Raw genomic sequence first — 23,464 nt, 5'->3', positions numbered from 1 at the left:
TAACAGGTGCAAAATATTCTAAATTCTCAAATAAATTTTTATTTAAAAATATTTTTAAAATTGCTTTCAAAAACTACTTTTTAAAAACCATTTTCAAAAACATTCTTAATCGTTGCCTGCCCTCCATTTTCAAAAAATAAATTTCCTCCAAATAGGGGTAAGAAGGAATGATTTCTAAGGGAAATAAGCAATGAAATCAAAAGGAAAGGGAGTTCGTCCCTTTTTATAAAAAAATAAATAAAATTAAGTGCTGTTTGGAGATTTCAACTCCAAATTCTGAAGCTTCATCTGACTCCATCAACCCAGCTATGTGCATAGAAGGGAGGTATTATCAACAACAGGCACGATATGAGGGCGGCGCTTTGACCTCGGTATAACACATTATTGCATGCTTCCATACATGGGGGTTGATTACAGCTTACAACACCCACCCACCACTGATGTTCTTAAAATCACCCCTCATGTGTTTCTATAAGCGAATTTTTAACATTTTAAAGGTGTTTTTTAAATTTTATCAGACATCTAATTCTTCTTTAAAAACACTTTTAATCTAAAAGCGCTTTTTTAAAACACTACCAACCGGACTAGAAATTAACATCCAACAAAAATATGACATGATTAACTAATTTCGTAGGTTGCTTTTGCTTAACATCTTGCTCTTACATTCTGCTTCAACCAACCTTGTTTTCTCTTTATCAGATGCTGAGATTCCACAAATACTACCACTTGCTTCTACCCTCTTATGGTATCCAAAAAAAGAAGGTAAAATCCTCGCATACCTTGGCACTCGGATCATCTGCTCCATTGGGGGCCATCTAAAGACTCCTTTGATAACGTGGGAAGGGGGAAGCAACTCTAGCATTCTCTCTAAAGACCGGTCTATGTCCGGCAAGATCTGCACTTCCGTGATTTGTTCGACCCCTTGGTACAGCTGCCTGCGCTGATGGTTCATTTGGATTATTGCCAATGCCGAGCTTGACGACGAATGTAACTGTGCAGCCCTTGTCCGGCCCCTCACTTTCAATCCAAATGTGACCACCCATGAGGCTTACAAACCTGGTTTCATTTTCAAAGGCATACAGAGAATTAAAACATAAGCTATACCAGGAAATGCCAACACCCATTCACTCAACACTAGGAAATAGAATGTTGGAAAATTATGGTGGTGGAAGAACTAAATGTTCCTTGTGACCGTTTTTAACTTCTGGTAGAATAATGGGATTTTCTTACTATACCGTTTACAAATGGCGAGTCCAAGGCCAACACCACTGTTAGTTCGATTAGATCCATTTCGTGATTGAGCAAATTTGGTAAAAAGGAGTGGAATATCTTGGGGGCAATACCACAGCCAGAATCCTTGATCTGCAGCAAGAGAGATGTTAGGGTTAACATCAAGTGAAACGGTAAGAATAACCTGAGTTGTTTCAGCTTTCAAATAATGTCAAAAATGCAGGTAACCACAAAGGTGCAGAAAATGGACATTCTATGTGACTGATCATATGCAGATAAGACACCAGATCACTTGAATCTTGTGACATAGAAAGGGTAAGTCAAGCATCACAAATGCATGGATTCAAGCTATGCAATGGATGGAAAACCCACTTAAGTTGAACTGAATGAAATTGAAATTCACTACTCATGAACCTGCACTCTTAAGTAGAAGTGGCCATCACTGGGCACTGGATAAAATTCAGGGGTCCGCCAGTCTCTTAAAGTTTCTGGTTTTGCAACAGATGCGATAACCGAAACATAACCCTCCTTTGTGAACTTCACAGCATTGCCCGTAACATTTAAGAGAGTTTGCATAAGCCGTTTCTCATCACCAACTGCGCACTCAGGTAGATCCGGCGCCAAAATCAAAGTCATTGATAACTTCTTTATAGATGAAATGGGCTTTATCAAGTTAACAACCTATAATTTAAAAAGGAAATCAATTATATAACCATAATGCTTGTATATAAATGCAAGAGTGTCAAGATAATATTCAAATGAATCAAAACATGTTCAAGCAGTGAGTCAAGGGGAGTTACCTCTCTCAACACCGCATGAAGATTAAATGTTCCAATATCTAGTTCTAGGCTACCATCTTCAAGTCTAGAAAGATCTAGAACATCATTAATGAGTGTTGCCAAAAGGTTGCTACTCTTCAATACAGTCTCTATCATTGCCCTTTGTTCTGGAGTTAATTCAGTCTCTAGAAGAAATGAAGACAATGCAATGATTGCATGCATAGGTGTCCTCATTTCATGGTTCATAACAGCTAGGAAATCATTGCGAGCATGAATTGCTGTCTCTGCCTCTCGTCGAGCAAGATCCAAAGCAACATTCTGCTCCATAAGCTGATCACGGGCTCGCATAGACTCTTCCAGAATCGCTGCATGAGAAAGAGCAACAGCTACCTGAAAGGATGACAAATTGAGCATTTGAGGTTATGGAAAATCATAAATGAATAATTGAGAACCAATGCACACACATTAGTCTACAAAAGTTGATTTTAGTGCAATAGATACTTAGATTCAAAATGACACAAGGAAGAATGAAGAAGTAAGAAAGGAATAGATGATCAAAAAAGGGAACAGAGAGAGCTCTAGGTTTCTCTCCCTCTCATAAGACTTATTTCATAGTGCTAAAAGTAATCAATATACTAGACACCACATGAACTACAACAAAATCCAAAACTCTGCCTCAAGCTGGTGCAAAGATCAGAAAAGAACTTCTCACCATCTTCCAATTGTAAATTTGATTTTCATATACGATAGTACAACAGTCTACACATATTGGGACACAGGACTTTTGCCTGTGGTTATGCTCTCATATGTGTGGAGTGGAAGCCTTCCGGAAATCATGAAAGGACATTTCAAGGATCCAAAATATGGGCGCATGTATGTATCATAGTCATAAATTTCTTGGAACTCATACTTATCAAAAAAAAAAAAAAAAAAATTTCTTGGAACTCATGAAGCTTCTGGAAATTTTGTGAAATTTAATACAGTAACACAGATTTTTAATGATTTTTTTCTGAAATGCGATGAGAGTGAGTATGAATAAGTAGACAAGTGACATATAGGACAGACTGAGATCAAAGAGAAGGAGATTTCCCTTTTTGGGCTAAGAGTACAAGTATTGCTGGCAGAGGATGAAAATATAGAGAAAGAAATCAGGAAGAATGAAAAACAACAGACAGAACATATGGGAAGCAGAGGAAGAAAAAGGTGGTTTTATTTGATCATGAATGAAATTAAGTTCTCTCAATTATCAATTCATAAAATCACAATATCAACACATGGAACTATCAGCATTGAGCAATATTTCCACTAATAAGATGATATAAATATTCATTTAATGAGATCTTGAAGAAATACTGACAGGGGCCATCAATACTGCTGGATATCTGATAGATTAATCAATAAAATTGAGGTATTATGCAAAAATATATAACATAACACTGATTTTTTGTCCATGAATGTGATAATTAACATAAGGAAAGCCACCTACTAAAAATAAATAACATGAAGTCATATTCTTTCTATTGCATGTGTGTGTGTGTGTTTCATTTCAATGATGCCAGATTAAGATTCCATATAACCTTGTTAGAGCTACTTTAAAAGGTCAATAGCAACTTGGATTTTTATTTCTGAATAATGAACAAAGAGTAATGGTTGTATTAGTACATTCAAGAATTAGTCTCTTTTCCAATTTGATAGCTAAGTGAATGGACCATGCACAATTTAAATTTATGTCCTTAGAGAAACATATCACCCAAAAAAAAAAATTAACAAGACAAAGCATAGTAAAAAGGAAAAAAATTGGAAAGATGTGAACAAAATCAGATGATACCAGCTCAAATGCAGAAAGAAGGTTTTCTAGGATCATCCTCAAGGACAGTCCACATTGTATTGTTTGGTTCAAAAGAAAAGAAATATGAGCTCTAGACCAGTGGTCAAGTAAATATGTACTATGTTGCATATGGTAGAAAAATGAACCAAAACAAATTTCTATTAGGATATATTTTACAAGGTTGCATTGCATATGCAAGATAATCAGCACCAAGTTCCCCAGCATATGGGGAATATATGTGATCTGTGTTAGTCTGAAAAATGGATAAACAGGTGTTGGCTAGTTACAATGAAAGGCAAATTCTGGCATTCTTGACATATGAAAGAATTTTTATGCCTCCAAGTTTTTTGAGTAATATTAACAAGAGGACAAATGTTGAGGGTCTTTTTGTCCATTCAAGTGAACTTATTTGTATAACCTCCTACAAGAAAACACAAGCAACCCAGAAAAATTTTAAAAAGCCTAAACAGAGTCTGTTTTACCACATAGGAATGCTGGGTCAGACCTAACATTTATACAAGGCAGCTGATAAAAAGAGATGAGAATCAAAGAGAACCTGGTCTGCAACAACTTCAACAAGCTCCAACTCATGTTCACGCCATTTTCTACCACTGTCCGAAGGGAGAATCAAAACCATCACAGCATAACTTTTTGCAGAGAGTTCAGGCCAATCATTAATTTGGAAATTAGAAAGATGTAAAAGAGGCACCCGAACAGCAACAACATCAGGTGGTCCATATTTTCCCACAATTGGTCTGATCCTTGCAAGTGGGCATGAATATGGTATCCGTATTGCTTCCGCGCTATTGAAGACTTCATTAACCGTAGGAAGGTTTATTTGCACATCTTTTCCAACAGGTATTTGGTTGCTTAGTGTGTGAGAAAGTTGCAGAGTCATACCAGTTCGTGATGGCATCCACAATGCACATTCCTCCAGGCCTAAAGTCCTACCCAGCTCAACAAGAGTGGTCTTCAAAATGGTATGTCTGTCAAGCGTGCTTCTAATTTCATGAGTCAGCATTCTAACATGCCTACCAGTTTCTTCTTGCTTCATGATAAGGCCCATCTCCCTGTCCAGCTCTTCAGCCTTATTCTTTAGAAGATGTTCCCGAGTTTTAACGCTTAACAGATCAGGAATAATGTGGACAAGCATCAGAGCTGTTGCACATGATACCACAGCGGTAGAAATTTTGGCAATGGTCATCACCACAGCAACAGTTTTGGAGTGCATGGAGAACATCCACAAGTTTATTAGGTGGGTTGCTCCACAAAGAACAATAAAAGCACCAAACTGCATTAGCACCCATCTGTATGGGAAGAATGCAGACTTTTGCACAAAATAAATAAGCTCCAGAGGAATGGAGAAGTACGCAAGGGCAATGAAGAAGTCTGATATATACTGATATTTCACAAGAAGTTCATCAGCGGGCCATTGTGTGTCAAAGCAATCACAAGACTCCATCGTCGAACAATCCCACTGGTAAATCTGAGAATACCACAAAATAGATTCTGCCATAAATATAGCACCATTGTTCAACAGAGCTTACAAAGTTGAATTGACCACTCTAGCTAACAGAGTGAATTTTCTGATTTCCAAGACTAGACTATCAAATGGGAAGCTTAATTTGGACATATATCAAAATCCCTTTGTGGAAGTCAGAGATCTCTTTCATTCTATACAATAGATGTCTTCTATTTACTTATCAATTAGAAAAAACAACAGAAAACACCGCAAGGAACTACAGACTACTTCGCTTATGAATTAAAATGAGCCCATCAACATTATATTAACTTCAAAACAATCAGCTAACAATATCAAATTAAACAAATAGTCTAGATAACTTGAGGAGAGAAGACGAGCTAAGGTTTTCTGGAGATTTCTTCTCTATCAAGATCTCGCTAGTCTTTAACCACACTTTCTACAAAACTCATATGCATAGGAACTGTTATGAAAATGCATCGAGATTGCTATGGCCAGGACAATTGGAGCAGATCTTCTAGAGTTGCAAGGGAGGTTTTCTTCATATTGTAAAGGTAAGTATCCATGTCAAATTTCTCTACTATGCAATCTTATATTTTGTGTTTCATTACAAGACACTTCGATCTATTGTATCCATGGCATAATATTCTTGATGTTTTCATGGATTACTACAATGAGAAAACTCATATCTCGAATTTAATTCAGAACCCCGAAACATCAAGGCTACACAAGTGAACACCATCAAAGTTAACGCCAATTTCCATTCATTTCACGCGCTGAAAAATCACTACCAAAAAAAAAGGAAAAACAGATCAAAATTACCATATCCTAAACCTAGTTTACCACAATCAAACATAACAAATTTAAAAATTAAAAAAAAAATAAAAAAATAAATCTACATATAGTCACACACAAGTCCCACTCGGAATGCAAACAACAACAAAAACGAACTTCAATACGAATTCATCAAACAAAAAAGATTAAATCAATAGAAAATCACATCTTAAAAAAATAAAAGTTACCGAGTTAAGTAAGAGGAGATGGAGGAGGAGAGCCGAGGCGAAGAGATTGAGCCTGTGATGTGAAGTGAAAGATGGTCGAAGAAAATCTTCTCATGGTGCAGTTGCTGGAACTGAGGTTCGGTTGGTGAAAGTGGCGAATGAATAATGGCGAGAGAGGCAAAGGAAAGGCAAATGGCAAAAGCTTACAGCTTCACGGACAAGAAGGGCAGACGCGCGAGTTCAGATGCTGGCACGTGTGAAGTCCCTCGTGTGGGTCATTTCCGTTCATCCGGTGCATGAACCTACGTTTTATAATTGATGGCGGGACCCACTTATTTTACTTTATTGGTTGGAAGGGCTGATAAGTTTTTTTAGGTTATTTGATTAAAATTACCTCTAAAAACCCAATTTTTAAAATTCAACCGCCCACCCTTTTTGACATCATTCGGACAAAAATATATTATTATTTTATTATAAAAATAACCTTTTTTTTTTAAACTACATATAAATACTTATAATAAAAAATAATATTTATATAAAAAATGGATTACTTTTCTTAAAAAAAAACATGAAAAGAATTAGATTTTTTATTTTAAGGATTATTTCATCATTTTTAACCAAATATTTTTTTTAATTAATTTTGAGCCCCCAATATTAGAAAATGTGGCAAGCTCCAACCTAAATTATCTTTTTTTTTTTGCAAATAATTGTTTTATTTAGAATTTAATCCAAAATATACCCCATCTCACTCCATTTCCCTTCTCATTTCTTTTCCCTTTTTCTTTGAAAGAAGGGGATATGATGGTATTTTCGATGGGTGTGAATAAAGGATATGATGGTATTTTTGGGGTTTTTGGCGTCAAATTTTAAATTAGAACAATGGCGGCTGAGAGTGCTGGGTGCGAGACAACCCTATTGTGTATCTTTAGACTTTTCTGGGGTTAATTTTGTAATTTATGGGAAGTAAAAGAGCATGATGCAAAATGTGAATTAAAAAAAAATAAAACGAAATCAGGGTTATTAAAAGGAAATACAAAAGCCCAAATTTGGTGGGATTTGACTCGGAAAGTGGATTTGATTATGATGGCTATGAACCCTGGTCCATTCTCAAGTCAGTTGGCCACCCGAGCCTTTAATTTTACCAAATACCTCTTCACCTTCTCGTTTGTTAACTTCGCTTATCTTCCTTTTTAACTAAAAATATTAAAAGATATTTAATAAAATTTCTAATTTAAATAGAATATGTTTTGATAATATTTTTATTTGGAAGTGTTTTTAGTTCAAGTATCTTTTATAAAAGCTATTTTTAATTAAATTTTTTTCTCTCAAAGTCTTTTTAGTTAAAATATATTTAACAATAATTCTATTTAAAGTGTTTTTTTTAAGTGTTTTTAAAAGAATTATTTATCATATTTTTTTAATAAATATTTTCTAATACTATAAGTAATTTTTTAGATTTTTGAAAATATTTCCTAAATTTTATTAAACATTTTTTTTTCAAAAACATTTTTAAAGATAAAAACACTTTTTATAATTATTTTTATTCCAAATATTTTCAATGAAAATATTTTTTTTGAAATATTTTTTTAAAAAAATCATATATCAAATGTTTCTCCATATAACACTACAAATGATTTTTTAATACTATAAATAATTTTTTAACATTAGAAATCTTTTTTAAAAATTTTATAAGTGTTTCTTAAAATTTATCAAATACCCAAGTTAAAAAAAAAAAAAAAACTTTTTAGATTAAAAATGTTTCTTTCTATAATCACTATAAAATCGACTCTTTCCCTGACTTCACTATATTTAGCTCAAACCTTTAAAAAGTTGAATGAAAATGACTCAAATATTAAAAGTACGTTTTCTAACGCTTGAATGATAAAATTTTTTAAGTATTATAAATATTAAAAATATTTCCTATAATCACTGTAAAACGGGTTATAAATCTCAATGATATATTAAAAATTGTAACCGATAATTTATCTGAAAAATAAATCTCCAAGAATTAACAAAACTTTACAACAATCTTTTTAAATTTGGAAAAATACTAAAATATCGAATCATGATACCGCGGAACTCTATAGTTAAATATGTAATAAAATTTATACCATCGAACAGCGATGTGAACAAATGGAAGCAAGAATATAAGGGTACATATGAAAGAAACTAGGACATATGACTGAATGGAACCCGTTGGTGAAGGCCTGAAGGGGTCAAATGAGACCTTTTCGATACCTACGAAAACCCTTAATTGACAGATTACAACACCTGCCACAAAGCCTATCCAAAAATTGATAAGAAAGTGTGTGTAACACAATTCATTCAGGTTTGGCCCCACTCAATACTATTCCCACAAACATTGCAAAGACCAATCATACAAGTACAATGCCAAAAGATGGGTAATGGAGCTTTCTTTTCATGACTTTTTCCAAGTTACAACAAGGCATCCAAACTCAGCAATAAATGTTGCACAAAATGCCAGCTGTACTCCAGACATGACAGAGAGAACTTTTTTCACTCAATGCCCAAAATTGAGGAATGGGGCACAGGGGGTTCTATGATCAAGGATTCAAGATGTGTTTTGTAGACCATGTTGCCTCGGTTGCAATAGTGTACATACAGTGGCAGCTTAGCTGAAAGACGAGGGGAAAAAAGGGTGATGAGACCAGCACTGAATAAATAAGACATCAAGATTTGTATAAATATTATACTCTTTGCTACTCAGAAGAAGTGTTGAAGGTGAAGAGTGGTACATTTTATATGATGATCAGCAGCAAAATTCATCCATGGCAGAAGCCTATGTCAAATGACAGAAGAGGGAAAAAAAAAGGTGAGATTGCAATTAAAGAATTGATGTAAAACAACAAAATAATGATATTACACAGGACAAAAGGCAAGATTTGACTGTATATTGCTTTTCCACAAGTATAGATGTTAAGGGGGCATTTGGCACTGTTTTGCCTGTGGAATCTTTCATTATGTTTGGCATGGAATTTATTATGAGCCAATTTTACTTGTCATAGGCTTTGAAGAGATTATGAATAGTAGCTGCACATAGAAACCCATCTCTGGATTTCAAGAACAGTTCCCATTTCAAATTTCAACCATTATATGTAGCAGAACCTCCCATCTTTCTCATCGGTTTGGGCCTAGATCTGATTCTATTCCCATAAGATATCCATAAAAGCCCAAATGTGTCCAGAAGAAGCAAAGGAACATAATTATAGGGGAAAAAGCATACACCATCAGCCAAAGAAAATATCAGACCTGAAGGAAGTACTTGTGTTAACCGCATCAGGTAAACCAAAGAGAAACAAAATTACAAACAATTTCAAATGGCTATATGTCAATATTTCTTTCCCCAATGTTCGTAAGACTCGATCTCATCAAATCCAGAAGCCAACATGGTCAAGGTCTAATACAAGAAGTAAAGAAATTGAGAAATTGAGATTTACTAGATGTATATTTGTTGTATATGGTGATGAAAAATAAACCAAAAATAGAAACGTCAAGCTATAAATAACAGCCTAAGGCATTGTAGCAGGTTGGCATGAATAATAAAATTATGGGTTATATGATTAATAGGGTCATCATTGGAAACCCAATTTTGGAAATGTAACCCTTCATCATTTTTTACTTCATTTTGACAAAAATACCCTAATCTTTGTTATAAAAATAACCCCTTTCTTATAAAACATACTATAAATGCTTGAAATAGTAAAGAGCACTTATGTCAAAAATGGGTTACTCTTCAAACAAAAACATATGAGGAGATAAATTCACAAATATTGAAATTATTTCATCCCATTTAACCAATTGATTCTAAAATCATAAAGCTAAAAGCATAAAGTCAATCTTAGTTCAACAGTACCTATTAACTGTTTATATCAAGTTCCATCCATTGTGTGAAGAGAATTATAAAGAGAATTGGCCCTGCATCACATTTGACAGATACAAAGAGAAGTATTCAGAAAACGAGAGAAGCCAAGTTCAATGATTCTGCAGTAAAAGCCAGAAATTACTTGAGAGTGAAACAAATTCTTTGAATTGAAAGAAGATAAAATATGTGGATTTCAAAAGATTACCTCATTGCGCGGCTGCCACACATTAAATGAATTTGAGGCAACAAACGTTTTAAATTTATAAAGCTTGTTTCCTTCTTACATATAAATTTCTGCAAGGTCTTTGAGAAAATATTTACTGACAGCCAAAAGATTTAGTTGGTATAGGCATTTCCAGTGCAGCTTTTACAGAAGCTGTTTACTTCTTCCTTTTCCCTCTCTTCTTTTTTGGGAAGCGTTCTTGAGGATCTAAGAGAACTTCAAGATGCATTTGTGACCAAAGCACTTCAAACTGCTTGTGAAAAGTCTCCTGAAACCAATCCAGAATCTCTGAATGTAATTCCCTGGGATTCTCCCTCCACGCTTCTCTTAACATCGAACAGGTGTCAATAGTCTTTGGCCTGGACTTTAACTTACTTAGAAGATTCCCAACACGCCTTTGACCTAATGCCTCTGGCCTCAAAATGCTAGCAGGAGGGGCTGCCATGTACTTCCGGACAGATCCTAAGCATGGCAATACTTGGCCTTCAAGCAAAGCATAAGCGAAAACAGACACACGTTGCGCATTGTCACTAATGGGCACACCATGCAAAGGAAGCCGCCATAGATGAGGACCAAAAGTGGGAATGACCCAACAAAACACTTGATCAGCTAAGGGTTCATAATAAGGTTTGGGATCTGTAAGGGGCGCAGAGAAGCTGCACAAAGGTGCAGCATATTTAACAAGCCAATCTGGTTTCACATTCGTTACTCCATGCATGTATGGCCGTTTTGTATGCAGGAGTTCACTGTATACCAAAAATTCTGGGGCTGATCTTGAAAGAGATGACCAACGATGGAGGAATACAGTTTCTTTAACCATGCAAGCTTGATACCGAGCTGCTTTAGCTTTTCTATCACCTTCTGATGACCCTGAGATTGCTCTAGTGCGTTTAGCAACCCTATCTGCCCAACCAGCACAGATAGCTTGGCCTAAGAGTTCCTCTTCATTCAGTGAAAGAGGATGTTTATCAGAGGAAACCCTCCAAGCATGTTCTGTGTCCTCCATGGTTCCATGAGGCCATGAAAATTCTTCATGCAAAGCACCAATGGTACTTTGATTAAATACCAGTTGAAGTAGCTGCTTTCTCAGCTTGGACATGTCCTCCAAGGTTTTCAGGTGCATCACATTCTCATTGCAGAATTCAACTGGACTTCCAGAAAGTTCAAAACATTGCAAAGCATAGGCTACAGTCAGAGCATCACTGCTAGGGTTAGAAAATTTTGCACGTGACACTTTAGCAGTTTCTTTCAGTTTCTTCTTCTTCAACTTATCTTGTTTATCAACAATTTCATCAGTAACTGGGGTATTAGCTTTCTCAACCTGGTCTAAGCCATCATTACTAGTGTGGTTTCCTTCAAACTGCATAACAAAAGGATTTGGTAAGCTCAGTGCAGCTGCTGCTGCAACTGCATATCCTAAAACCAGATTGGCTCGGGCATAACCTTTTGCCTTCCTCATAATTTGGATAACTGTAAGCAGCATTCGGGAGTGACGAGGACTCATGGGATAATGTGCCATAGCCTTCCCAAGAGGTGTCAGTCTTCCTTTGCTATTAAGTGCTTCAAGAGCCTTCAAGCACCGTTCTGCTTCTGCCAAGGCGATGGCATCAGGCGGAGTTGGAAATGGGAAATTTGCAACCTGGAATATAGGCAGAAATCTTAAAATAAGCAAGAATTCAAATTTTAAAGAAAAATTAGGCAAATAAAGTTGTATTCCATAGTTACAAAAATACCCACAAAAAAATCCAGGAATAAGTTCAGTGACATTAACTTAGGAAAAAAGAAAACCTAGCGTAATTATTGCCCAAACCAAACAATGAGTGTCTAAACTAAAGCAGCACCGTGCATGATGCATGTCCCTGTACAGGGAGATGGGAGGTGGGGAAAATCCATCAGGCAACAGACCCTAACACCCATATTGTTAACCAATCATACAACTGAGCCATGCCATTCATTACTTTTTTTTTTCTTTCTTTCTTTTTTTTCTTTTTTCCTTTTAGTTCAAACAAATTAAAAAGAGCATGGCGATCTAGAGTTTTCAATATGTTCCTAATCAACTGCTTAGGTGCTGTTGTGAAACAGGAGATTCCATCAATGTATGTTGCCGCCTTCCAATAAACAAATCTCAACACATGCACACCACCATTAATCATCCTTTGGTTAACCATAAATATATCGAAAGATTTACCAGGAGAACAATCAAGCAATAAACCAGCATTAAAAATACATATAGAACCCACCTTATCAATATCCATGGACTTCATGAGAAGGATGACACCTTCAACAGGTACTTTCAATATTTCAGCCATAGAGAAATCGGGAAGTATGTTGTTAAAAACTGCAGAAGAATAAAGACGGTAACAATGGCCAGGTCCAGTTCTTCCAGCTCTTCCTGCACGTTGGGCAGCTGATGCCTTACTTATCCACTGGACTTCATATGTTTCCATGCCATTAGAATGGTCGTAATTCTTGACCTTTTCTCTTCCAGTATCAACAACATATTTTATGCCCGGAATGGTTAAAGAGGTTTCAGCCACATTAGTGGCAACCACAACAAGCCGCTCTCCTTCTTTGATCTCTTCAAATACACGAAGCTGCGCTGCTGCAGGCAACATGGCATAAAGAGGAAGAACACACAATGCACCAGCAGAAAGATCATTTTCTCCATCCCTTTTCTTTCCCATATTAGGATTGGATTGGTCTGAGCATCTGCCTGGAGTATCAGGTACAACTTCTTCCCCTTTGGAATTATGGTTTATTGCAGTTTTCCCAGCCAAAGCATTAAAAGCAGCCTTAAGCGAAGCAAGACTCCTATCCTCTCCTAAAATATCTACAAGATTACCATCATCCTCTGAAGTTTTCAGGTCCAATGGATTCCCATCATCACCAAGAACTTCCCATTCACTCTCTGTCTCTGAATCATATGATGAGTCTGAATCATCCTCATCTAGATCACCATGATCTTCATCATATATGCTAAACCTGTCAGTTTGCTGGTTGGCTGAGTTTCCTTGAATCTCAAATGCTTCATTGATCTCCTCTATATTAATTCCTCCAACAGAGTTCATTTCAGAGACTGCAGTGACCTCATTCCCTATATTCTGTTTAGAACTATTCAACATCAGCTCCCTTGAAGCTTTCCGTAGCTTCTGGCACATGTACTCTACTTCCCTCTGACCAGTGACAAAGACAAGTATGCCACCCTGTGGCAGCTTTTTGTGAATAGACAAGATCTTTTTATAGGCTTGGCCAATATAATCCACAATCTCTGTTCTCTTTGAGAAATGTATTGTTACAGGAAATTGTCTGGAAGGAACTTCTATAACAGGTGGTGGGGTGTGGAACAATCTTCTTCCAGAAATGAAGTCTTCAACTCGCAATGTGGCACTCATCAGCACAAGTTTTAATTGTGGGACCATACTTTCAGGACTTATTCTCACTCCTGAGAGCATCATCTGTTGTTGCTCCTCATATAACTTCTGCAATCAATCATAGGATTATATTCCAGTAAGGAAAGAGAGAAAAGACGATAGGACCATATAGTTTTATTGATAGCACTGCTTTCTATTTTTCACCTGGCGGACTTGAATAACACGGGAAAGCATTCCAATTAGTATGTCAGTGTTTAAACTCCTCTCATGTGCCTCATCCAAAATTATGACGGAGTAACGCCTCAATGAGAAATCATTCTGCATCAGCAAAGATGGAAAGGGACAAATGATTCTAATAAGCATGTGAAAGTTTTAAGACCAAGAGTAACTATCAACAAGGAGATACAACCTTGAAGAGGTCACAAACAAAAGAAGCAAATAGCAACCACAAAAAGAAGATGATCAAATCTAAAACATTAAAAATCCTAGTTATCAAAAGAAAAAGATTACTCAGTCCTACAGAACAAAACCATATTACCTTAGATAGAAGGGGAATCCCTATTACCCATTAAAGGTTCAAAAAAGAGCTAACCAAAAAAATCTAAGACTTATAGTTGTATAATATTGCCAAGTAGCAAACCAGATAATTAAAATTCCTAACTTGTCGAGTTTCAATAAAAATAAATGATCGCATCATACCATCACCAGGAGAAATCAAATAATGGGGGCGTTTTAATCAAAGCATCTGAATGATATCCACAAGTTCTCAATTATATACCCACAGATTCTTCTTAACTGATTTTTCTTCTAAAACAAACAGCCACTTAGGAGATACTCTTCCAAAGACCACAAAAATCTGACTATAACAGTCCTATGAAATCCTTCTTGAAGATAAGATACTCATATTTAGCTAGACTTATTCTCCATAAACTGATTAAATCTAAAAAATTATTTTTCTAGAATAATTTTTGATTGGCAAATGAAAAGAAATTTATAAATTAATATAAAAAGTGCCAAAAATTATTTTCCTAGAATTTTTTTTTTCCATTAAGGAGAAGTGTGGATCTCCAAACAGTTACTTTCTTTCCTATGGACTTTTTCCTAATGCAAAACATAGTTAAATTCATCGTTTGCCCATCATCATAGTAATTCCTTAGAAGAAGAGACAACTTCCTTCATCCTGCTTCTGCACCAGTTCTTCTGCTGATAGTTGCATTTAACAGCAACTAGGAACTTAATTTTACGTATAACCAAGCTAATGTTTGAGTCGGAAAAAATTTAAAACCTCTGTTATCCATAGTACCCTAGGTCCCTAACATGTGTTTTTGGAAATATCGAGATAATCATCAATGTTGACCTTTTAAATCCTGCTTCTATTCATTCAAGGAATAGCATATATTACATATGGATTTAGTTCTATAAATCTGAAACAATTAAATTACATATCCTCACTCATTCTTATTTACTTGCCAACTTGACTGTGTACAATAATGAAAAACAAAAAATAAAAAAAAATGCTCAGGTATACCAGAACTACTTTGCCAATGGCAAAATGTGGGTTCCTTGATAGGATCCAGATAGTAAAACCGGTTTTAAAACCAAAAAAAAAACAAAAAAAAGTAAAAGAATCTGAGTTTCTTTAACTGAACAGTTAATAGAAACTTTTACCACTCTTCTTTTATATTTCTCTGTCCATTATTTTTTTCATTTTCTCCCACAATGCTGGAAAATCCAAAGTACTAAGCAAGAATTCCTATTAAATTACCAATTTTCCTAAAAGCTTAAACTTATAGGATTTGGTTTCAATATGCATATCATGCTATTAACATCCTCTCTCATGTGCAGTCCCATCCCCACATGTGGAGAGACGTAGAGAGACAAGGGAGAAAGACAAACAAATGCAAATAGCCCTTTCTAGACTTACAAACATACAAATTGTGGAGAGGCGGCTCGAATGCATGAGCTCCCACCAAACCAAGCTCTGATACCATGTTAAACTACCAATTTTCCTAAAAGCTTAAGCTTATAAGATTTTGGTTCAATATGGATATCATGCTCTTAACAATTCCCATAGGAGGTCAACTTACTAATCTGTGTGTGTGTGAGAGAGAGAGAGAACATAGCATAGAGCAGTGAAGTGCTTCAATATATTGTAATAGATTTATAATAGCATAAAATAGTGAAGTGTGACCTATCATGGCATAAAGCAGCTAAGTGCTTCAAAATGATAATGTAGTCCATCTTTTAGAGCTCATAAAACAATGTAACTAATTTGAATCTGCCAGTCTAGTCCTTCACATTACATGGGAGAAAGATCTAAATAGTTAGTGAAAGCAAAACCTGAACTTCTCTAAGCAAAATTCCATCAGTCATAAACTTGATGGAACAACTGTCTCCAATCATCTTGTCATGCCTGACTTGAAACCCAACTTCTTTACCCAGACTAAGACCAAGCTCAAATGCTACTCGCTTGGCTGTGGCAAGGACAGCAACACGTCGTGGCTGTGTGACACCAATAATACCACTTTGAACACTGGCCTGCTTTGAGCCAAATCCAGCTTCATAAAGGAACTGAAAGATGACAAAACAAAAGCAGAAATTAACATAGATGCTGAATAGAAAATCTATGGAAAATTATGACAAACATGAAGCCCACCTGAGGAACTTGAGTGGTTTTACCACACCCAGTCTCTCCACAAATAATAACAGCTGTGTGATCATTTATAGCTTCCATTATTTCCTGCTCCATCATGACAATGGGAAGGTCCTTCCTGTTGTTTTCAACTTCAGTTGGCCTCGACACATGCACTACAGTTGGAGTAGTTATAGGTTGCAGAGGACAATCTGGTAGGTTGCTTGTACCCCTGAAATTTAAGTTCGGATTCCAATCTGGCACATCCTGCCCCATGTCAAATCCCCAACCTCTCATTAATCAATAGCAGTATATGAACAGGGATATGAGTATAAGTGAGATAATACATTAAATTCAAACATAAAAGCATATCCATCTATGTGCAGTTCTTTTCACCTGATTTATATCATAATCTAATGCCAGCTGAAGAGCATGAAATATACCTTTGACTTGATGTTTTTCTGGCCATCAGCAGTAGTTGAAGTGGGTGTAGAATTTCTCCTATCTTGCATAGATGTATCATAGTTCTTCTCCGAAACTTCTTTAGCTGGCAAAGTAGGACTATGTCTACTGTTTACAGCAAGTTCAGTGCTACAAACTAGCTCTGAAGTATAGCCCAAAGAAATAGAAGCATTACTTAGGACTTCTCTTTGCACCATCCTTGGCCACATAGCATCACTCTCATCAAACTCCTGCTTTGACTGTATTTTGTTTGAATCAGGTTCCATTTCACCATCTTGACTCTTGAAAGGTCGATCGCTATGTGGCATTTCTAAACCTGCTTTAGAAAATCGTACCGCCCTCCTACGTTTCTCCAATGTTGTCTCAACCTACATTAACATAGCATGATGAGCAAACCAAAAACCTGCTGTGATTCTTTTAAATAATAAAACATAGATCAATCCAATGATACAAACCTGACCAAGGTTCTGTGAAGACTGTAAAAGTGAAAATGCGTCCTCCCGAATCTTGTATTTCCTGAACATGTATCCATCCAAAATAGTCAGTAAACACTCAGTCTTTGTTGGGATGGATAATGAACTGAAAATCAACCATCCAGGAAAGATCAACATGATAACCTACTCTAATGTCTCAATGCTTTTCGACAGCAAAAGTGATTTCTCCTTCTCCTCCTGCATAAATGAAAAGACAGTTGTTCAAATCCAGAGGACACAGTAATACATCAAAGCAGACTAGTAACCCCTCACACATGCACAAGAACATACCTCCAACTTCTTCAACTTTCTTTTCTGAGAGGCACTCAACTTTCGGGTTTTATTTGTTTTAAACTTTTCATGCTCCTACACAGTGAAAAACATATTCCAGCTCTTGTATGACATTACATAACAGAAATAAAACTTTAAACACGTCACTGCATATACCTGCTTCATGCCTTTCCTTTTCTTCCCTTTCTTTTCGGGCAATATGATTGCATTGCTATCATCGCCCTTTGAACTACCAAATGCAAAGAAAGGAAATAAAGGTCTATCTATTCATAATAAAAAGAATTCCAAACGCAGACATTGATGACAACATGACAACTTCCATAGAAAATATAATACAACCACTGATAGCAATTAGAAATATCCACAATAAAGAACTAAAATAAAATTATACAGACCTAGTGGGACAGAGTTTTCTGTTTCCTCGGTCACAAACATTGAAAATTTCTAAACTCAAAAATGTTATTTTCTTTCCCATTCCTTCTTGATCTCTAGAACCAATCGGAACCAAATAAAAGGTGACATTTAGTGAGTGTGTCTTACCTCCATAAATCTTGTCCAGAAGACTGTTCCAAATTTTCCAAAGACAACTCCATCTGCATCTCAATTCTAGCTCCTACAACAAGAAACCTAATGAAGAAAAACTATTTCATTTTTTCGGTAAACTAATTCCAAATCACCATGATTTTCGAGCATATGCTTTTGTTTGTCAATTTTGCTTCGTTTCCACAAAAAAATATTTCAAAAAAAAAAATTATTGCATTGATTATTATTCTAGGAATGAAAAATCTTCCAGGAAAACAGTTTCCAAAGAACCAAACAGAACCATATATGGAAATAAGAAAGAGACTCACTGGAATCAGAGGAACTCTGTGGCGGCAACGCCGTCGCGGAGCTTGAAAAACAGGAAAAGCCCTCAGTGCTAGAAGGAAGTTGAATACAGAGTACAAGCTTGGGCCGGTGCTGCTTAAGAGAAAACAGTTGGGCCTGATTGCTACTATCCAGTCTGACCCATGTCAAATGCTTAGGCCCATATATATAAAAATGGATAGCAAGCCCATAGGCCAGCATATTTTGAAATTTTGGGCCCAATCCCTAAATTCATGGCCCAAATTTAATTTCCTAGTAGGATGAACCTAATTCAGATGATTGGTCGAAGGTTAGTCTCCACTCACCGCAATTTTCTTGAGTTCCTAGAACTAAGATAGTGAAATAATTTGAGAAATATTTTGATAACTATTTTTTAGAATAGTTTTGTTTCCAAAACAAAAACACAGAAAATACCTTTGTAATAAAAATATATTTTTTATTTTTTATTCTTAAAATAAAAAATAGAGTGTTTTCAAATAAAATTTTATTATTATTTTTTTATTATTTTCAATTGTTCTAAAGGTTGTTTTAAGGAATAATTATATAAAAATATAAAATAATTAAAAATAAAACACTAAATATAAATATTATTTTTAAAATATATTTAAAAACATTTAAAATAGATTAAAAATATTTAAAGTTTTCAAACAAACTTTTGTTCCATAAAAATTAAATAACGGTTTTTTAAATTGTTCTCAAAAACTAATTTTCATAATTATTTTCAAAAAAATTTAATATTTTTCATTGGAATTTTATAATGAAATTATTGAATCAATTAAAATTGTTGATTCAATTGAATGAATTTTAATTTGATTATATATAGTAAAAATATATATATTCATAAACATTGACAATGAGACCATTTAAATATGAAGATTCCATCAAGGTCATAATCAACTTATTAAATCAAATAATTATTGATTAATATTTAAGTATTTTATTTAAAATGTATTGGATAAATTAGTTTAATGACTTGATATGATTAAATTATTTGATTTAAAATTTTTAAGTACCATCATAAAGGCTTAGGCCTTGTTTGGATGGTTTCAAGTTTGAAATTAAAATCACAATTTCTAAAAAACAATAATAAATTTATTAAAAAAGAAAACACTAATTGTATAAGTCGAAATAAACTTTCAACCAACACTTTTTTTAAGTTTTAAGCTCTTTCAATAAATTTAATCGAGCACGTACAAAAATATTTATTGACTTTAAAAAAGGGTTCTTGTATGATTGTAAAAGTTTGCCCTCTAAAGCCAAATCTTGTCTCTCTAAAGAACTAGAAGACTTGTTTACCATAAATAAACACTCCTTAAAGGGGAAATTAAGAAGAAAAAAAAAAGGTTGGAAATTAATAAATTTTATGATGAACCCATTACTAAATTATTAAAAGAAAGCTAAAGATAAGGCAAACATCCCATAAATCGTCATCATCTTTAAGATAAAGACTCAAAAAAAGAGAGACTCTCTTGTCGGTCAGTCATTCAAAATCAGAGGAGTCTACATGCATTTGGTTGGTGCACTGTCACTATACATCGATGCACAAATGGATTGTAAATCTTACCTAAGTAGTTGATTTTTGTGGTTATGAACTCCATACAACTGATCTGCACTGCCTTGTACGCATCTATATGGAGCCTAACTCTTATTCAAAGTTCCAAGAAACAAACATGGTCTCTCTTGATTCAAAGTTCCAAGGGAGGCATACGTATGGTTGCTTACTCTTGATTCAAAGTTCCAAGAAAAATACAAGGGTGTCAAGAGAATGTGAAATTATTCAATAACCATTTTTTAATAGTTCCAAAACACGGTTTTTAAAAACCATTCTCTAATGTTTTATAAAATAAAAACCTATTTAAAAATTTAAAATATTTTTTATATTTATTATTTTATTTTTAATCATTATATATATTTATATAAAAACAGTAACAAATTAAAAGATTATTTTTTAAAAAATATATGTATTTTTTGTTTTTAAAAATAGAAAATAATTTTTTTATTATTAAATGTGTTTTTTTTTTTTTTTGTTTTGAAAAATATAAAATTGTTTTTGAAAACAATAATACAATAAACCGAATATGATTTCATTAATTATTGTTTTCATTTGGGGCATAAAATTAACAAATTCCTCTTAACCTAAATTAGATGTTCTCACTTAAAACAGGATAACGATGGATGAGCTCTATCTCCAGCATTAATTGCATGGAGCCCATGCAATATGACATATGCGTACTATCATACTTTGCATGGCGGCCTTAAAGTGATTAGTCAAATATAAATTCTATCATTCCATGAATTGGGCCCATGGATACATACGTGTGTGTTTATACATATTCAAAGTTTGTTAGAGAGAGAAGCAACTTTGAGAAAAAATAAAGTCACTTTCCCATATTTTATTATTACCTTTTCTTTGGAAACACATCTTATTTTTTCTTCGGTTTTTATTCTATTTTTTTGGTCTTCTTGCTTTGAAACTATTTTTAAAAATGGTTTTATAGTTTTTCAAAACAGAAAATTGTCTTTCATGATTTGAAAATATGTTTGATAATTTTTCATAAAACATGTATACAATTATTTTCAATTTTTTTTATTGGAAAGCTTTTTTAAAAAAAAAAAATTGTATAAATATAAAATAAATAAATAAATGAAGGTTTGATTGGTAACTGTTTTTAGAGGCGAAAATCATTTTTTAAGAAAAAAAAAGTTTAATAATGTTTTTAAAAACAGAAAACTTGTTTTTATTTATTTTCTATTTTCTAAGGATTGGAAGAATAATTGAAATTAAAACACATAAAATTTACTTTTAAAAATATTTGAAAACATAGGAAATAAGATGAAAAAAATTCTAAATTCTCCAAAATATACTTTTGTACTAAAAAAGTATCTAAAAACTGTTTTTTAAAACTATTTTTTAAGAAGAATTTTCCGGTCCAAATACTCCCTAATGAAATATTTTAAAAACCAATCTGAAAAAATTGTTTTTCGAGAAATCGTTCCTGAGCATATCCTAAATTTTAACTATTCAGTTCTACGTCAAATCTGAAGGGATGTGACATTATGAAATTACCAACTGATAGGGACCATACAAGATGTGGGAAGTCCACCAGAACCAAAGCCGTGTGCAGTAAAAAAAATAAAGGCCTAAGGCATCGGCATGTGGTTGGGTTCATAATTGACTGATCTTCAAAAACCTCAACCCCGAATTCAACGGTATGACTGTATCGATAATCGACTTGACAGAATCGCAGTCGCCAGCTACATATAGGCTGTTCTTAAAACAGTGCGTCCACTTCTAGATTTTGAGTTCATTTCCCAACATTCTTTCCTGGTGTCGGCAAATTCTACCCTGGAATATGGTTAATAATAATCTACTGCAGGAGAATTTATCATCAAGCCAAGACCCATCATTGATAGTAATAGTTTAACGCTAGCCATGATGAGACCAATGTGAATAAAATCCAAGTAGGGTCAGATTCTCATTTATAATACAGCCGAATCCTTCAAATAATCATCAAAGGGCTTGAGGTGGAGCCCTGTGATTTTATGGCTTCCAATTCCTTGAAAGAGCCTTGTGGGTGTTGAGTAAAGATGCCCATGGGGATAATATGCTCAGGGATATATGATAATTGTAAGGAATATCGTCATAGAAAAAATAAAAAAGGCCCTTTCTGATGTGGGCATTGAATCAACTCAACTGTGATAGGATCAGGACTAGGATTTTGTGAACGTGTACCTCATAAAGTGATCATCTTTCATAAGAACTTCATGTTATTAAGTATATCTGCGAACCCAGTACTTAAATGAGGTAGGGCCACGTTGATCAATCTTCCACGAAGCCAAGGCCAAGTTAGGATGCTTTAGCAATCATGCACCTACCATCCAAGGCCGGGACTTGGGGCCATCTATAAAAAGGACCCTCTACAAAGGCATGGAAACCAAAAAAATGGCCTACATGTCAATGAGGTCTCCTCTCTTCCCCTTTGCCATTGTTATTGCCTTGGCTCTTGCCCCATGTTCATATGGGCTGAACCAACCAACAAGACAATCTTCTAGTTTAGCCTCCACATCCACCACACTGAACTACCATGGAGGCCCTCTCTTGTCCACACCGGGCAGCATCAACATCTACCTCGTGTGGTATGGAACCTTTCCTCCACAAGAAATGGCCCCAATCCATGATTTCTTTGCTTCCCTTGGTTCCTCTGGGGGTCAGCAAAAGCCCACGGTCGCAACGTGGTGGAGCACAATCTTGGCGTACAAAGACAAGGCTGGGAAGCCAGTCTCTGGCAGAGTCCGGGTTGCTGCATTTCATGAGGACAAAACATGTTCTCTAGGGAAGAATATCAAACGCCCCCAAATAGCAAACTATGTGAAGAAAATGATGGACACCCAAGTGTTCCCTTTTGATTCTAATGGGGTGTACCTGTTTTTGACTGCTAAAGACGTAGTTGTAGAGCGGTTTTGCTCAGGATCCTGCGGTTTTCATGAGAACATGGTTGTTTCCCCGAGGGGAAGAGTAGTGTATGCACATGTTGGAGACCCTGGGACGCAGTGCCCAGGTCTTTGTGCTTGGCCTTATGCCATTCCCGCCTATGGTCCACCAGGCAACCCGCTTGTGTCACCTAATGGGGTCGGCATCGATGGCATGATAATGAACATCGCCACCATTCTTGCCGGAGCTGCCACTAATCCTTTTAAGACTGGGTATTTTCAAGGCAATGCACTGGCACCACTCGAGGCTGTCACAGCATGTCCCGGAATATTTGGTCCTGGAGCTTATCCAGGATATCCCGGAGAGTTGATTGTGGACAAATTGACCAAGGCAAGCTATAATGCTTATGGGGCTAATGGCAAGAAATTTCTACTTCCAGCAATCTGGGACCTAAAAGGTTTGAACTGCAAGGCTCTTGCTTGACTTGGACACTGAAGGAGTGATTAATAGTT

The 23,464-nt window shown here is 35.2% G+C and overlaps 3 protein-coding genes across 4 annotated transcripts; 1 reads left to right on the top strand and 2 right to left on the bottom strand.

Annotated features, from left to right (window-relative positions):
• Positions 1-543: 543 nt before the first annotated feature.
• Positions 544-6,581, bottom strand: LOC117918618 (probable ethylene response sensor 1). The gene is given in 7 exon segments (XM_034835397.1): positions 544-1,056; positions 1,236-1,338; positions 1,341-1,362; positions 1,645-1,911; positions 2,031-2,399; positions 4,394-5,323; positions 6,340-6,581. Coding segments are annotated over 6 exon segments (1,908 nt in total). The 5' UTR covers positions 5,300-5,323; positions 6,340-6,581; the 3' UTR covers positions 544-815.
• A 1,821-nt stretch (positions 6,582-8,402) lies between these two features.
• Positions 8,403-18,573, bottom strand: LOC117918528 (ATP-dependent RNA helicase DEAH13). 2 transcript variants are annotated; one of them, XM_034835248.1, is made up of 15 exons: positions 18,505-18,573; positions 18,194-18,280; positions 17,810-17,882; positions 17,654-17,728; positions 17,511-17,560; positions 17,345-17,405; positions 16,871-17,257; positions 16,452-16,694; positions 16,136-16,366; positions 14,000-14,113; positions 12,665-13,903; positions 10,407-12,063; positions 10,193-10,254; positions 9,075-9,118; positions 8,403-8,954 (listed from the first exon to the last, which is right to left on the bottom strand). In XM_034835248.1, the coding sequence occupies exons 2-12, from the start codon at positions 18,250-18,252 to the stop codon at positions 10,582-10,584; spliced, it is 4,014 nt and encodes a 1,337-aa protein (XP_034691139.1). In that variant the 5' UTR covers positions 18,253-18,280; positions 18,505-18,573; the 3' UTR covers positions 8,403-8,954; positions 9,075-9,118; positions 10,193-10,254; positions 10,407-10,581. The 2 variants fall into 2 exon arrangements, with proteins under 2 accessions (XP_034691139.1, XP_034691140.1); XM_034835249.1 differs by having other exon boundaries at positions 18,194-18,266; positions 18,505-18,566.
• Positions 18,574-22,463: 3,890 nt separating this feature from the next.
• LOC117918219 (protein EXORDIUM-like 2) lies at positions 22,464-23,435 on the top strand. The gene has a single exon (XM_034834727.1). It carries the CDS (start codon positions 22,464-22,466, stop codon positions 23,433-23,435), a length of 972 nt encoding a protein of 323 aa, XP_034690618.1.
• The last annotated feature ends 29 nt before the right edge of the window (positions 23,436-23,464 follow it).

The sequence above is a fragment of the Vitis riparia genome, chromosome 7 (genome assembly GCF_004353265.1).
Source record: "Vitis riparia cultivar Riparia Gloire de Montpellier isolate 1030 chromosome 7, EGFV_Vit.rip_1.0, whole genome shotgun sequence".
Classification (NCBI taxonomy): Eukaryota; Viridiplantae; Streptophyta; class Magnoliopsida; order Vitales; family Vitaceae; genus Vitis; species Vitis riparia.
This window is presented reverse-complemented; position numbering and strand designations above follow the sequence as displayed.

Coding starts and splice junctions, on each gene's coding strand:
- LOC117918528 (XM_034835248.1), bottom strand. CDS start 18,252: ATGCAGATGGAGTTGTCTTTGGAAAATTTGGAACAGTCTTCTGGACAA. Junction 17,883..18,193: donor TCTGGACAAGATTTATGGAG/GTAAGACACACT, acceptor TGCATTTGGTAG/TTCAAAGGGCGATGATAGCA. Junction 16,367..16,451: donor AAACCACTCAAGTTCCTCAG/GTGGGCTTCATG, acceptor GTCATCTTTCAG/TTCCTTTATGAAGCTGGATT.
- LOC117918219 (XM_034834727.1), top strand. CDS start 22,464: ATGGCCTACATGTCAATGAGGTCTCCTCTCTTCCCCTTTGCCATTGTT.